Source organism: Martes martes (genome assembly GCF_963455335.1).
Source record: "Martes martes genome assembly, chromosome: 8".
NCBI lineage: Eukaryota > Metazoa > Chordata > Mammalia > Carnivora > Mustelidae > Martes > Martes martes.
Window position 1 is genome coordinate 110,762,793 of NC_137895.1, and position 17,588 is coordinate 110,780,380.

The 17,588-nt window shown below is 37.2% G+C and overlaps 1 protein-coding gene across 2 annotated transcripts in view; it reads left to right on the forward strand.

The window, feature by feature from the left end:
• The window catches only part of CUL2 (cullin 2), a 104,375-nt gene extending 100,809 nt beyond the window's left edge, over nt 1-3,566 (forward strand). For both annotated transcript variants that reach the window (XM_080810096.1, XM_080810095.1), the window contains exons 20-21: nt 938-1,054; nt 2,089-3,566. In XM_080810096.1, the coding sequence (XP_080666222.1) occupies nt 938-1,054; nt 2,089-2,220 (249 nt within the window). In that variant the 3' untranslated portion in view covers nt 2,221-3,566. The remainder of the gene's footprint in view (nt 1-937; nt 1,055-2,088) is intronic.
• Nucleotides 3,567-17,588: the final 14,022 nt, after the last annotated feature.

Sequence of the window (17,588 nt, forward strand, 5' to 3'; positions counted from 1 at the left end):
TACACTATAGTCATACTTACTTTTAGACTATATTAAAATGTGGAGTGTTGCTTGGATTCTTCACAAAAATTTTTACCTTGAGTAGTAATATAATGTTGCATATCTTTTATTTGTAAAATAAGGGAAAGTTTTATCACATTTTTTCAAAGAAAAGTCGTTAGAAATGTTTCTTAGAATTTCATGTGCAAATGAACTACTTGGGATCTTGTTGATGCTCAGAGTGTGATCTAGTAATGTCCAGAGTAGGGTTCAAACTACCAGATGAGCTGGTTTGCAAGGTGAACATCTGCTGTTGATCTTTTAACTCAGTAATGATTATTGCTTTGTTATGGGATAGCCTGGTAATGTCAGTTAAGTTTCTTGATTACCTTCTATGTACCACCCTATCCTTGGTCAGGATGTGAAGTTACATAAGATGTCAGTCCCTCTCCAGGAGCTTACTCCCTCACGGGGAGACCAGTGTTAGCTAATTGTTAATTAAATTTGAACCCTAAAATGTTTGCGATCCCATTTTTCTTTACACTAGTGAATACTAATTTGTAATTTGTGGATTATATTTTATCTTTTATTTTATTTTTAAAAAGATTTTATTTATTTATTTACTTAAAAGAAGAGTGAGAGAGAATCTCAAGAAGAAATCTTGAAAATTAACTGTTCTATGTCATTTAGGCTCTACTTTATTGCTTGTTTACATGAAATACATTTTATAAGAGGGTTAATTTTTTTTTATAATCTTCCAATTTTAACCCAAAAAATTATAAATAACTCACTGTAGATACTCGTTTGGTAATGGTTATGTGATAATGGGCACATGATAACTGTATAATTTGATGCTCGGTCTTGATGGGAAGTTTGTGTAAACTCACTGATAAAATGAATTATGAAAGGTTCAATGACTTAATGTCTCATTTGCTTTTTTTTTCCCCCTGTGAAACAGGAAATGGAGCAGACTAGAAGTGCCGTAGATGAGGACCGGAAAATGTATCTCCAGGCTGCTATAGTTCGTATCATGAAAGCACGAAAAGTACTTCGGCATAATGCCCTTATTCAAGAGGTAAAAGGAGGGGAAGCCCTCAAGGCTTTTTGGGATAACCAGTATTATCAATGAATGGATTAGGAATGTTTCTTTGTCAAATGATACATAAATAATAGGATTCCAAAAGGGCATAAAGAAATGCCTCATTACTTAATGAAAACAGCACTTACTTACAATTTCAGTATTAAGTTCAAGTTTGCTTTGGCTCAGATTTAGAGGCCTGAAGTTCACCAGTATTTTGAGCCTTTTGTCCAATTATTGGAGGAAATTGATGATTTCAAATATTCATTCATTCCATAAATATATGAGTGTCTAATTGTGATATAGTGCTATGCTAGTCATTAGGGATGTGATGCAGAGTAACCCAAGATGTGGTTCCTGCCTTTTTAAGTTCACCTTCTAATAGGGAAGAACTACATTATTGAAATAGTATGCAAGCAAAATATAAAATTACATTAACATGCACTGAAAAACAGCTACAGTAGTATAAGAATGTACACGAAAGTATTGACTCAGGGGATGTTGGGGAAAGCTTTCTTGAGAAAGTGTTTAGTTCAGCTAGGACCTGGAAGGTAAGTGAGGTTAAGTAGGAGCTGGAGCGTGTGGATGTGTATTTAGATAGATGAATTAATTTATAGTTTAATTTAGTTATGGATGAATATTATTGGATTTTGCTCTGTGTTCTGCTTTGTAATTCCTTCACAACAAAAACATTAGACTTTTCCCTTATTTTGCATTAAATTTTTTTTGTCATCAAACCTTGAGCTCATTGTTTCCTCTCTCCTTGTGCACTGCCATTTGAGCTTAAAAAATTCAGGACTGTTCATGGGATTCATTTGCTTGATGTATCACATCCATCCATTTAGGACGATTTTATTCATTTTAATCAGTATGATTTCATAACTACTTTAAGTACATTTTTCCCATATGGGTTAGGTCTGTTTGATGGGACCTCAGTGCATCTGAGGCACTTTCACAGCTGATTGGTTAAAAGTAATTATTTATAGCTTACTAATTAGCAGTACTTTGACATCCATGTCTCTCTTACACAGGTGATTAGCCAGTCAAGAGCTAGGTTTAATCCTAGTATCAGCATGATTAAGAAGTGTATTGAAGTTCTGATAGACAAACAGTACATCGAACGCAGTCAAGCGTCAGCAGATGAATACAGTTATGTAGCGTGATGTCGCTCTCCTCTAGTGTGAGTGTGAGAAGATCATTGCCATCACCATTTGGTGTGTTCCTGTGGGAAAAAGCAGGCCTGTGCCTCCATAATTTGGTCATTTGGCAGCCCCTGTTTTTCTGCTGTTTACAACATCACCAGTGCCACGTCATGAGCGTCAGAGAAAATGCCTAGAGATATTTCAAGCTCATGTCATTATGACATTTCTTAAAACTTTATTAAAAGAATGAGTGAAGTATTGCTGAAATGTGGGAATTTGGTTGGGTACCATGCTTTTTCTCCCCTTCACGTTTGCAGTTGATGTGTTTTTTTTTTTAATGTATCTTAAAGAACATAAAATAAAAAACTTAAATATTGTAATATGACAGATAACATAATAATTGTATCTACATTAAAATGACAAACATGATATTGCTGCTTGTCAAATAAAAAAAATAAAGAAATAGAATGCCTTTTTTATGTGGATGGAGTATCACACATAATAGTATATATATAAATGTTCTCATGAGTCATCAAAGCAGCTAATGCAGCTTTAGTTGCATTTTTATCTGAATGATTTAATTCACTTTTACTCCTACTTAAGTCCTACATGAAAAATGTCTAGATTGTTGTACTTGAATGCATAAAAATGCATTCCACATAAAGAATGTTTTATTTTCATGGATTGGAACTGCATTGGATACGAGTGTTTTGAATGTTGAGGATTTTATTCTTTCAAGAGTTTCTGGTGATACGCTAACACCACAGAAATAAAGGATGAGGAGAATATGTGGTGGCCTCAGGTCTGGCATAGAAAGAGTTTCTCACTCAAAATTTGTCTTCTGTTGTCATAATACCTTAATTATAATATAGACAAATACCCCAGCTCTCTTACCTCCACTTCTACCTTTCTCTGAGTTGTAGGAGATCCTGGGATACCAGTGTATTCTTTCCATTCTCCTACCTATATATTACCCATACACCCCCTAACATTTTGACACTAGATTGACTCTCAGAAGTCACAGGTGTGCTTAGCAGTGCATAACCTAAATACTGTTTTGGGGGGGCTTTTTTTTTTGGTCTGTATGGTGCATTACACCAGGTGCCACTTAGAGACATGAAATTCCGCTATTTTGTTTATTATATATATATATTAACAGCAGTATTAGAATACTATGGTCTGTTTTATTTATTACCTCTCTACCCCACCACCACTACAACACACATAATGTGATTTTTTTAAGCTGGAATATTTTAATGCATTTCCACATGAATCATTTTACTTACAATACTTAAGTTTGTGTCTCTGACCAATAAGATCTTTTTTAAAAACAACAAAAACACAACTATAATGGCGTTTTTACACCTAACAAAAATAATTACTTAATATCATCTAATATGTGGTCCATATTCAAATTTGTTGCAAAATGGCTTCTGCAGTTGGTTTGTTTGATTGCACTTTTTCTGACTTGCTTCTCTTTAAGTGTTGAAAAAAAAAAACTACCGAACTGCCAATGACTTACTTCTATACTGTATTTCTCATTTTACCTTTCTTCCTAGAGAGGAAGTAATGGCAAACCATAAAATATTGTACATGCAATGTCAAAAAACAAACCTTTGTTTTGATAACTTGTTGATAAAGTTTCCAAATTGATTCTTTTTTTTCCTTAAATATTTATAAATGTTAAATTTAAGTCTTATCTTGGTATCTAAATTGTCGAGAAAATATATTATATTGAAAAATGGACAAAATAGTTGTGCTGAGGTCTACAGAAATGACTGACAAGAGTTTTCTTCACATCCATTGCTCATTTTACTTGAAAGAAACAGTAAAGATGTGCTTGTGCTTGAGGAGGAAGAGGCCAGATACATTTGACCAAGTCACCATCTGAAAGTGTTTCAAATGAATTATAGCACACAACTTCCGCTGAGGAGAATGAAGGGAAGGTTGCAGTTTGGTCAAGTTAGGTCAAGCATTTGAAGTCATTACTGCAGAAGACCCTAGCACACAGCCCAGAGCACTAACCTGGCAGGCCCTGTGAGCAGTACCTAGTGCTCTAGTAGGCAGAGAGGGTCAGAGCTACAAAAGGGAAAGAAGAGGAAAGAGAGGAAAGGCTTCTCTGTGCTTGATCTTGGAAAACAAAAATAATGTGAGCAAAACTTTCAGAAGCTTTTAAAAAATTAGTATTAACACTGAGGTAGTTAACACATATGAGTCTGTGATAACCTTTTCAGCCAGAGAGCATGCAGCTTTTGTGCACACTCGTTTGAAACCAGATTATTTTACTTGCTGCTGTAGGTTTACTCTAGGGGTTTAGTCCAAGATTTTATGACAGTTTGCTTTAATATAAACAAGAGATACTCTGGGGTATGTGTTTTATTTATAACTTACTACCTTTATAGGATTTTATAATCTGTATATGCTACAGTGCTATAAAGTTTCTGTTAATTTTTTTAACCTTTACCAAGTACAGACTGTGACTGGTGCTTCCTAATATGTTGCTTTGTTTGAACTTAAGATAGTCCTGTTATTCAGGCAATGCTCCTCTCTCCTAGATGAGGAAACTAAATGAGTTTTCTAGGAGTCATTGCCAGAAACTGCAGAACCTGAATTTAAATCCCAGTCAAAATTGTGGACCTAATAAATACAGTGTCTCTCTCTCTTTCTCTCTCTCTCCCTATATATATAAAATAGCCTATAAGATAGAAGTAACTTCAGTTTTTACATAAAGAATAGTTTCTCCTGGCTTTAAAGAATAAAATTTGTTTCTAGGTGATTGTGAGAATCAGTGCTTCATGTTTTAGTTTCTTAAGATACTTATTTAAGAAGTATATATACATTGTTAAAAACGCAGTTTATAGCTGATCCATGGCAAAGGATACTTGTAAATTCAATATTTTACATTCACATTTACAGCTATAGAATATTTACTTAAAGTATATATACTTAACGCAAACCTGTGTTCAGTTAAAATTTCTCCAACTATATAGTAGCAATAGATAATTTATTGAGCTCTTAATTTTGGTTCCCAGTACACCTTCTTGGTTGAGCGAGGTCAAAGTAAAGATGTGAACTTTTAAAGTACTAGTCCTAAGGGCAGTTGTGCATAGACTGTAGCTAAATGAATAGAGATAATATGGAGAGGCCCACTGGTTGAAGTTCATGAAGCATGTCTAAAGCTGATGCAATCAAATTAGGCAATTCTTTTGATACATATACTACCCCATGGGCTAGAATTCATTAAAGGTAGGATTCACTGATGGGGAGAAGCCCCTTTCACATGAAATGACTATACCACACAGGACATTCTAAGGATTTTTCCTTCCCCTGTTCTCCATCCATAGTTCAGCCAATTCACCTTTCATCGTCTAACAAACATTTACTGGTGCCAGCATATTACGTGGGTACAATTGTTGCAATGACAAGCAAAAAAGATTCAGTCTGTGCCAACACAGAGCTTTTAGACTTGTAACAATCAATCATAAATATGCCATTTCTAGTGTAAGTGCTTGTGAAGGAAAACCCTGGGTACCCTGGGGAGAGTTGTGTAAGAGAAGTTAGGAGGGCAGAAAATGAAAATATGCAGGAGAGCATATTTAAATAGTAACAGTGAAGATCTTCAGGTAAGAAGTGGCAGCCATAACCTAAGAACCAAAATACCTCTGTGGATGAGTTACGTGGATTTTATGCAGGGGAGTTACATTTGCCCCCCCCCAAAAAGGTGGCAGATGCATGAGTAAAATGGAAATACTCATTTCATTATGCTTTATAGTGTATGCATTTATTTTTTCCTTCGGTGTTTGTGAACTGTTTGCAAATTTGAGTGGAAAGTGAATAACCTGCATTAATGTGAAGAATAGACTCTAGAGGGCTGTTGATGGTTAGTGTGGATACTTAGGAGACTATGGTGAGGTGAGCAGTTGTGGTGGTGGCAGCGGCCATCTCCAGAGTAATAGAGTAGATAAGTAGATAACTTGATAATGGGTTGGGCTAGGGTGAATGAGGAAAGGGGTGAGTCAAAGATGGCTTGTAGATTTTTGGCCTTCACAACTAATGCCATTTAGTGAGTTAGAGGAAGTCTGGAACAGGATGAGGATGGAGGAGGAACATGATGAGCTTGGTTATAACACCTTGCATTTGATGTGCTTTTGAGATAACCAAATGGAACAGGTAGCTGGTTCTACTGTCTGAAACCGCTTTGTAGAGGCTCCTGCCCTGAATCTTAGAAACCATTCCCTAGAGGCTTTTTGATGCATTCTCATTTCATTGACTCTTTTGCCATGAATTAACAGTGTCCGGGTTAAATGTGATTAGAGGTAAACATTTATTACCACACGAATGTATACATACATTTTGAGTCATAAAAACAAGAATGAAAAGAGATGAGAATATTTAGTAGTTTATACCCGTTCTAGGGTTTGTCTTTCTATACTTTGGTGGATGATCTTTGTTAATCCCACTTTGAGGCAAGGACACATTTATGGAAGTGGGGTAACCGAGCCAGAAGTAAATCTGTATGATTATTTCTTATATTCACAAATCTTTGTCAGCTACTAGTTACACACTGCCCTTTAGGAAGAAATATATCAGTGTTTTACATTCTCCTGACAAGCTTAACGATACCATATTTCAGCAAGAATTAGGAACCTATGGGAACGAACTTGTAGAAGAGAACTTGAGCATGAAAGGAAGGGTTTTTCCATTTTTATTTATTTTCTTTTTCTCCGTTGTTAGTGGCTTACTGTTTATAGTTACAATAGTTGAGGAATTAGAGGTTGTGTTGAAGTTAGCAGTCCTGGGAGCAGGTAAAGTTAGTGGGTTAACCAGATATTTTCCTTGGAAGAATTTTGGTGTTATAGGGAAGAGATGAAAAATGTCTGGTTTTATCAACTAGCTCATGAGACTATCCCTAGCACTGCACTCAACCATCTGTGGAGAGCCTCAACTTCTTCAAGTAGGTGGGTTTTACCTATTAGTTTGTCTCTTAGGGAGGAAAGGACAGACATGAAAAGGAAAGATCTTCTTTCAGTAGAAATAGACTGGGTTAGCATAAATTGTACCTAATATTTGGCCCAAGGAGGCAACTGATGCAGCAGAAATATTCTGACATTAAAGGAAAAGTTGATGCTGAAAAGAAAAAACAAAAAACCTGTTTTAGTATTTTAGTTTATATAGTGCTGAAGCGACAGAATTCAAATCTATGCTATGAGGTAAATATCTGGGATTCCTTGTTTGGATTGTGTATTTCAAAATAACCATGTCTACATGTTGACAGCCAAGATGAAGATCTGCAGCCACTGGTAAACTGGAAACACAGGGTATAAGAAGACATCAGAAAGGAGCATGCTCTCCCCACTTGTAAACTATGTGCTTCATCCTGGTTGGGGCCACCCTGCCCACTGCTCCACATAACAGGGAATGTGGCACTCAGAGTAAGGAAGAGGTATCCATGGCCTAATACCCAACTTTTTTGTGCTTTCACTTGCATTGACCCATGTTTGAATGGAGGGAGCCAGTTTGCATTCCATAGGAGATTGTCCCTTTAGGAGGCCAAGCATAGCTCTGAAGAAGTTAGGCTCACTGCTGGCCCAGTAATTTAAATCCAAGCTGATTAGATCCAAAAGTTCAGAGACCAGGGGAAGAGCTTGAGGCAACTAATCTGGGATTCTGTGTGAAGCAGAGATAAAGGAAGAAACAGAAAGATACCTGATTGATTTTTGTCCCTAGTAGACTATCAAACCTATCAGGGTTGACTTACAAAAGGGCAAGCAAGTGGCCAACTAAGGAATCTCGTGAAACACAGTGGAGCACAGTAGTAGAGTGCTATGGTTTCTGAAAGTACACTAGAGAAGTACAATGAAGTGTGATATGAACTGGGAATTAGGGTAAATCCTCTTGTGTAAGTGTTTACTTTGTTAACTGTTCTGCTGTGGGCATATATGCTCATTTTTATGAGAATTTGATATATTGTATTTTGGCTACATATTGAGTAAATTCAATCTTACTCAACTGGGTTGAATAGTGGTGCCCCCCTCCCCCCGCAAGTCCTATTTCCCCAGAATCTAGAATCTGTGAATGTGACCCTTTTTGGCAATAGGGTCGTTGCAGTTATAATCAAGTTAAGATGAGGCCATCCTGGGTTAGTGTGGGCCCTAATATATTGACTTGTGTCCTTCTAAGTAAATGGAAATCTGGACACAGACACATAGGAAAGAAGACCACGTGAAGACAGAGGCAGAGATTGGAAGGTGAAGCAACAAGCCAAGAACATCAGGGATTGCTGGGGACCACCAGAAACTGAAAAGACAAGGAAAAGAGCACCAACACCTTGGTTTTGGACTTCCAGCCTCTAGAATTGTGAGTGAATTAAATTTTGTTGTTGTTGTTGTTGTTTTAAAGATTTTATTTATTCATTTGACAGAAAGAAAGAGATCACAAGTAGGAAGAGAGGCAGGCAGAGAGAGAGGAGGAAGCAGGCTCCCCACTGAGCAGAGAGCCCGATGCGGGGCCCAATCCCAGGACCCCGGGACCATGACCCGAGCCGAAGGCAGAGGCTTTAACCCGCTGAGCCACCCAGGCGCCCCTAAATTTTGTTGTTTTAAGCCACCAAGTTTATGGTGCTCTGCTTCCCTTTTATACATTTTTTTAAATGGGTTTGTTTAAAATTGTTTTTTGGGCTTTTAATATTTTAAATAGTTTACATTTTAGCTAGGAGATAATACTTTGATATAAAAGCTAACTAAACACATTTTTTTCCAATTTTTCCTTAAAAAGACAGAGAAAATAGTTCCCAAAGAATCACCATTTGCCAGATGATGAATATATATACACAAAAAGCCAAATGCTCACCTGCAGATATGATTGATTAGCATATTTGGGTAGAAAGTTGTTCTTAAACCATGTATTCCATCTGATGGGACCCTGTAAACTGCACTGCTCTCAAGACAGAGCTTCACTTCTGCTTCTGCTGCATCTTCATGGAAATCACAGTACTGATCCCATATATACCAGGAGAAAATAAGGAAGACTTGGAGCAAATCCAAGTCCATGGTAAGAACTATACAAAAAAGGCCTCCGCCAGTGGTATGTAGCATCCTATTTGTGTGTAAAGTGAGGCACATACTGTGAAGAAACAGAGGAAAAGCTCTGGTTAGATCCCAGCATGCATCTATGGTCATGTTTACTAATTATTTGCTGGAAAAGGGCAACCAGTTTTCCAGAAAGCAGTCTTTGTTGATTCTTCCCCTTCTCCTCAATCTCTAATGTAGGAGTGTCTTTTGGTTCAGTTCTTGGACTTTCTATCTACCGACCTTTTTAGGTGATCTCACCCAGTGTAATGGCTCAAATGCTGGCTACATACTCGTGACATCCAAAATAATAACCTCCAGTCCAGGCCTCTCTCCCACATTCCAAAAGTGTATGTCCAATGACCAACTCAGTCTCCGTAGCTGGGTAGCCAATGAACATCTCTGTGTCAGCGTATCCAAAACTAAACTTCTGGTCTTCCTCCTGCAACGCATGTTCTACTTAAAGCCTTTCCCGTCTCCACTGATGGCAACTCCCTCCTTCTAGTTTCTCAGGGCACACCTTAGAGTTTTCTTTACTCTTTCTTTCATGTCCCACTTGTTTGTCTCTACGTTCAGAGCATATTCCGAATCTGGCAGATGGGTTGCACTAGAGACAATGACAGTATGCCAGCAGAGCCGCAGGTATATGTATCAAGGAGAAGGCTGCATATCAGCATGGCTGGAGGCAAGGGACGTTCAGCAGTGTGGAAAGCAGAACCTGCATCAGCAAAGAAGTCAGCAGATATCAGGGCCCAGCTATGGAGTCTGGAATGTGCAAGCATTTTTATAACAAAGATCGTGTACAAGAAGCAAGACAAAACCTCAGTTAACCCAAGTGGAGCCAGCCTAAAAGTCCCAGAAATAGGAAGAAGTTCACTCATCAGATATGGGCACCAGACAAGCCTGAACTAGCAGTGCTGGACTACAGATCTCTTCTACCACAGGGATTTGGTCTAGAGGCTGGAATGGGGCTACATCTGCAGAAAGTCAAGAGGCCCCAGTTTGGAGACACTGAGATACTGGGGTGATAGTAAAGCTGGTCTAACACATTCTAACAAGATTACCAAGGAAATTTGTTTCTGATATGCTCTGATTCCAAACAAGGAGGACAGATATTTGAATGTATGTACTGAGGACCTCGAGATAGTAGTTCCCAGGCTTGTGTCTTATGAGCCCCAGTAGGCTTAATGCACAGTTAGATTGGCCTTCACAGTGAAATAGTTAAACCTCATACTGAAAAATGCCCTTCCATATGTTTTTGGCTTAAATGAAATAGCTTTGTCTTTCATGTGCAGCAGAAATACCCAAGGAGACACCTCCAGTTCTCCAGGTTAGAGTGTAAACATTCTAGATGTTCCTTTTGTAAGCCAAATGAAAGGAACCTCCAGAATCGCTAGAAGAATTGGTAACATGAGAGACAACAAGTGCTGCCTGGTTTGGTTTCTTTTTCCTGGAAGGAAAAAGACTGAGAGCATCTTTTTCTTGACACCAGGCTGAAATTGCTGGGACAACCAAAAATCTGTTTTTCTAGAATTGAGGGGTCTGGAAAAATCTCTGGCCAAAAACACCTTCAAAACATCACCCTCACTTCAGAGAAATCTAAAATTTCTCTATTCAAGGCTCCTTTGGACTTGAGTAAAAATTCCTGGTTATTGTGCAAACTGGTTTTCAGGGAGGGCTCATGTATTTCAAAATGCCTCTGCTTTTCCACCAGATGAACACAGCAAGCTATATTTCTGTCTGCATAAAGGAGTCAGGTCACAAATCTTGAGCTCTGGTGGAAGTAGACCATCTGAAGCATTGTAGAGGTGGGAGGATCAGCCCAAGAGACTGTCAGAAAAAGGCAGGGGCACTGGGAGAAAGCAGGAATTAGGGAAACAAATGTTTCCCAGAGATGCTGTTTGGGAGCAAAATGAATTATGGGCATCTGTGGCAGGAATGAACTAGGGTCACAATGAAGGGCAAGAAACAGACTGTCACACTGGGAGCCACATGGGGAAGATGAATCCCCATAACATTGGCTTTGATAGTGAGAAGGGCTGAATTTTGTGAGTTCTTACAACAAGCAGGACTTAAAGCCTGGAATTTAAAAAAATTTGTGTACTCATTCTAGGATAGTCCAGAGGGCATTAAGAAGTAGAGTCCCACCCTTAAAAAGACAGCATGATACAGAGTCAGCAGAGATAAAGAGATGCAGTGTAGAAGCAGCAATTTAAAAAACGCCTGGGTCACATGGGAGAGAGAGTGATTTTCTCATCTCAGAGCATGTCCCAGAGAGACAGGATCATGAGAATGCCTCTCCAGGAACAAAGGATCTGACAGGTGTCATTTCCCTCCCCCATCCCTGGCATAAACGTACAGCCACCTGCAGGAATCACCGCAGTGCCCACACTTGCTGCCTAACTTGCTTACACCAAGTCCTATGCCCCTGTGCTTCACTGAATTCTCCCTTCCCAGTCATGCTCGCCTCTGCTGTGGTACTATGGGGCCCTTCTCATACAAGACTGATGCAAACTTCACCAGCAATAGGTTTCCTGATCCATAACTTTTGTGGGACCTCAGTTCCAGCAGTAGTGGCATCAGGTCTTACTTAGCAAACAGACCAGTGCGCACCTTGTTAAAATTTCTCCCACCCAGCCGGGTACCAAACACTGCCCAAAACAGGCAGAAAGAGCTTCTGCAGATGAATGGACTGAGGGAAAAATCAGCCAGGACTCAACAGAAAGGCACATACAACACACATAGGAGGCACTTCCTGAAGTGCCAGTTCCTAGGGAATGGAACACTGCACTGCAGAGCACTACAGGACATCTTCGTAAGGACATTCAAGAGCTGGAGGCTTAGCTGACATTTCTAACACAGAGAAATGAACACAGAGTGTTGTACAAAATGAGGAGACAGAGGAATATGCTCCAAATGAAAGAACAGGACCATACCATAACAAGAGACCTAAGTGAAACAAATATAAGTAATACACATGATAGAAATTCAAAGTAATGATCATAAAGATACCAGACTTGAGAAGAGTAGAGGACATCAGTGATATCCTTAACAAAGAGATAAAAAGAAACCAATCAGAAATTAAGAACACAATGAAATTAAAAATCCACTTGATGGAATAAATAACAACTTAGAGGAAATAATGAATTAATGACCTGGAAGAACGAGTAATGGAAATTAATCAAGCAGAGCAAATGGGAGAAAGAATTATGGAAAATGAGAATAGACTTAGGGAACTCAGTGACTCCATCAAACATAAAAACATTTACATGATAAGGGGCATAGAATAAGAAGAGAGAGAAAAGGGGGGAGAAAAATTATTTGATGAGTTAATAGTTGAAAAATGTCCTAATCTGAAGAAGGAAACAGATATCCAGACCCAGGAGACACAGAAATCCCCCAAAAATCAAACCAAGGAGGTCCACACCAAAACACACATTAATTAAAATGGCAAAAAGCAGTAAAAGAAAAAAAAAAGCAACAAGAGAAAAGAAGTCAGTTACATAAAAAGGAAACTCCATAAGGCTATCAGCAATTTTTCAATAGAAACTTTGCATGTCAGAAGGGAGGGTCATGATCTATTCAAAGTGCTGAAAGGGAAAAGTCTGCAGCCCAAAAAACTATCCAGCATGGATATCATTCAGAATAGAAGGAGAGATAAAGAGTTTCCCAAACAAAAGTTTAAGTTCATGACCACTTAACCAGTCCTACAAGAAATATTAAAAGTAACTCTTTGAGTGGAAAGGAAAGACTATAAATGAGAGTATGAAAAGTAAAAACCACAAAAGCAGTAATAGTATTTCTGAAAAAAAAAAAAAAGGTCAAGGAATTCATAAAATAAAAGACACAATATAGGACACCATATACCTAAAACATTGGGGTGGGGAGTAAAGAATGGGTTCAAATTTAAGTGACCACTAACTTAATATAGACTGCTATATGCAGAAGATGTTATATACAAACTGAAAAGTAACCACAAATCAAAAGCCAGTAATAGATATGCAAAGAATAAAGAGAAAGGAATCCAAGTGTACCACTAAAAAAAGCCAGCAAACCATGAAAGAGAGTGAGAAGAAAAGATCAGAGAGAAGCTACAAAAACAACTGCAAAACAAGTAACAAAATGGCAATAAGTACATACCAATAATTACTTTGAATGTGAATGGATTAAATGCTTCAATCAAAAGACATAAAGGAGGTGCTTGGGTGGCTCAGTCAGTTAAATGTCTGCCTTTGGCGCAGTCATGATCCCCGGGGCATGGGATCAAGTTCCTCACTGGGCTCCTTGCTCAGCAGGGAGCCTGCTTCTCCCTCTGTCTGCCTCTCCCCCTACTTGTGTGCTCGCTCTCTCTCTCTCTCTGTCAAATAAATAAATAAAATCTTAAAAAAAAGAAAAAGACATAAGGTGACAGATACAAAAACAAGAGCCATCTATATGCTGCCTACAAGAGACTCATTTCAGACTCATTTCAATCTGCAGGTGTCTGCAGAAATTGTTCTAAGTGGGAATTTTATAACAATACAGACCTACCTCAAGAAGCAAGAACAAGCTCCAATAAACAACTGAAGGTTACACCTAAGGGAACTAGAAGAAGAACAACAAACAAATCTCTAAACCAGCAGAAAGAAGGAAATAATAAAGATTGGAACAGAAATAACTAATATAGAAAGTGAAAAAAACAATAGAACAGATCAATGAAACCAGGAGCTGTTTGTTTCAAAAGATCAACTTCTAGCCAGACTCATGAAAAAAGAGAGAGAGAACCCAAATAAACAAAATCACTAATGAAAGAGGAGAAGTAACAACCAACACCACAGAAATACAAATAATTGTAAGAAACTATAAATGAAAAATTACATGCCAACAAGTTGGACAACCTAGAAGAAATGGATAAATTCCTAGAAACATATAAACTACCAAAACTGAAGCAGGAAGAAATAGGAAATTTGAACAGACCAATAACCAGCAAAGAAATTAAATCAGTAATCAAAAAAACTCCCAAAAAACAACAGTCCAGGACCAGATGGCTTCTCAGGTGAATACTACCAAACATTTAAAGAATAATTAATACCCATTCTTTTCAAAGTAGTCAAAAAAATAGAAAGAAAAATTCCAAATTCATTCTATGAATTTGGTATCATCCTGATACCAAACCAGGAAAGACACACACAAAAGGAGAACTACAGGACAGTATCTCTGCTAACCACGGATGCAAAAATCCTCAACAACATACCAGCAAACTGAACCCCAAAACACATTGAAAAATCATCCACCACAATTAACTAGGACTTACTCCTGGGATGTAAGGGTGTTCATCATTCACAAATCAATCAACATGATAATACCAATAATAAGAGAAAAGACAAAAAACATATGATCATTTCAATGGAAGCAGAAAAAGCACTTGACAAAGTACAATGTCTATTCATGATTAAAACCTTCAGCAAAGTAGTGTTAGAGGGAATGTACCTCAACATAATAAAGGCCTTCTATGAAAAACCCACAGTGAACCTCATGCTCAATGGAGAAAGACTGAGAGCTTTTCCCCTGAGGTCAGGAACAAGACAAGGATGTCCACTCCCACCACTTTTATTCAACATAATATTGGAAATCCCAGCCATAGCAATTAGACAACAAAAAGAAATAAAAGGCATCCACATTGGTAAGGAAGAAGTAAAACTTTCACTGTGTGCAAATAACATGATACTTTATATAGAAAACCCTAACCTCCCCACCAAAAACTACTAGAACTAATAAATCAATTCAGTAAAGTCACAGGATACAAATTCAATGCACAGAAATCTGTTGCATTCCTATACACTAAAAATGAAGAAGCAGAAAGCAAAATTAAGAAAACAATCCCATTTATAATTGCACCAAAAAAGATATCTAGGAATAAACTTAACCAAAGAGGTGAAAGACCTGTTTTACTCTGAAAACTAGAAAACACTGATGAAAGAAATTGAAGATGAAAGCAAGAAATGGAAAGACATTCCATGCACATGGATTGGAAGAATAATATTTTTTAAAAGTCTATGAAAGTCAGTATCTTACCGATTTAATGCAATCCCTATCCCTACCAAAAATACCAAAAGTATTTTTCACAGAACTAGAACAAACAATCCTAAAATTTGTATGCAACCAGACAAGACCCCAAATGTCCAAAGCAATTTTGAAAAATAAAAACAAAATTGGAGCTATCACAATTTCAGTCTTCAAGTTATATAACCAAGCTGTAGTAATCAAAACAGTATGGTCCTGGCATTAAAAACAGACACATAGATCAATTGAACAGAACAGAAAATACAGAATAGAATATAAACTCACAATTGTATGGTCAATTAATCTTTGACAAAAGAATAAAGAATATACAATGAGAAAAATTCTCTTCAACAATTGGTGCTGGGAAAACTGGACGGCTCCATGTAAAAGAATGAAATTGAACCACTTTCTTCCACTGTACCCAAAAATAAACTCAAAATGGATTGAAGACTTAAATGTAAGACCTGAAAATCATAAAAATCCTTGAAGACAGCACAGGCAGTAATGTCTCTGACATTGGTCATAGCAACATTTTTTCTAGATATGTTTCCTGAGACAAGGCAAATAAAAGCAAAAATAAACTATTGGGACTACATAAAAATAAAAGGTTTCTGCACAGTGAAGGAAACCATCAACAGAACTAAAAGGCAACCTATGGAATGGGAGATGATAATTACAAAGGACATATACAGTAAAGGGCTAGTGTCCAAAATATAGAAAGAACTTATACAACACTCAAAAAACTAATAATACAACTAAATATGAGTAGAAGACATGAACAGACATTTCTCCAAAGAAGACATTCAGATGGCCAACAGACACATGAAAAGATGTTCCACATCACTCAACATCACAGAAATGCAAATTAAAGTATAATGAGATATCATCTCACACCTGTCAGAATGGCTAAAATAAAATTTAAAAAAACACAGCAAGTGTTGGCAAGGATATGGAGAAAAAAGGAACATTCATGCATGGTTGGTGGGTGCAGCCTCTGTGGAAAACAGTATGGAATTTCCTCAAAAAGTTAAAAATAGAACTACCATATGATCCAGTAATTGCACCACTGGGTATTTACCCCCCAAATACAAAAACACTAATTCAAATGGGTATATGCACCCCTATGTATATTGTAGCACTATTTACAATAAGCAAATTATGGAAGCAGCCCAAGTGTCCATGGATGGATGAATAGATAAAGAAGTGGTATATATAAAAAAAGAAGTAAATACATACAAAATATTATTCAGTCATAAAAAAGAATAAAATCTTGCTATTTGCAACAACATGAATGGAGCTAAAGAGTATAATGGTAAGCAAAATAAGTCAGTCAGAGAAAGACAACTACTGTATGATTTCACTCATATATGGAATTTAAGAAACAAAACAAATGAGCAAAGGAAAATAAAAGAGACAAACCAAGAAACAGACTCTTTTAAGTATAGAGAACAAACTGATGGTTACTGAGGAGAGGTGGGTTGGGATATGGGTGAAGTGGGTGAAGGAGATTGAGAGTACACTTATCATGATGAGTATAGATGTACAGAATTGTTGAATCACTACATTGTACACTTGAAATTAATATAACACTCTATGTTAACCATATGGGGATTAAAATTTTAAAAACTTAGTTAAAAAGTATAGGGTTTCATCACAGAATGAGAAAAAATACTTGTGACTCATACATCAGATAAGAGTCTACTATCAAAATATATATATATATAATGTATATAAAGAACTCTAACAACTCAATAATTAAAAGTGTACTATCCCAATTTAAAAAGGGCACAATATTTGAACAGACATTTCTCCAAAGAAAATATACAAATGGCCAATAAGTACATGAAAAAATGCTCAATATCATTAGTCAGTAGGTAAATGCAAATCAGTGAGATAAGATCCATCCTCTATGCCCTAGGATGGCTATGATAACAAATGTTAGTGAAGATGTGGAGAAACAGGAACCCTTCACATGATGAAATGTAAACTGGTGTGGCTGCTCTGGAAAATTTATCAGTTCCACCATAATTTAAGGATGGAATCCCCTCCTAGGCATATACCCAAGAGAACTGAAAGCTTATATTCATACAATAACTTGTACACAAATGTGCATAGCAGCAGTATTGTGAATTAATACTGCAAAAAAGGAGAACCCAAACATCCATTAACTGAAAAACGGATAAATAAAATGTAGTATATCTATACAATGGAATGTTATTCAGTCACACAAAGGAATGAAATTCTAGCACAAGCTACCATGTGGATAAACCTTGAAAACAT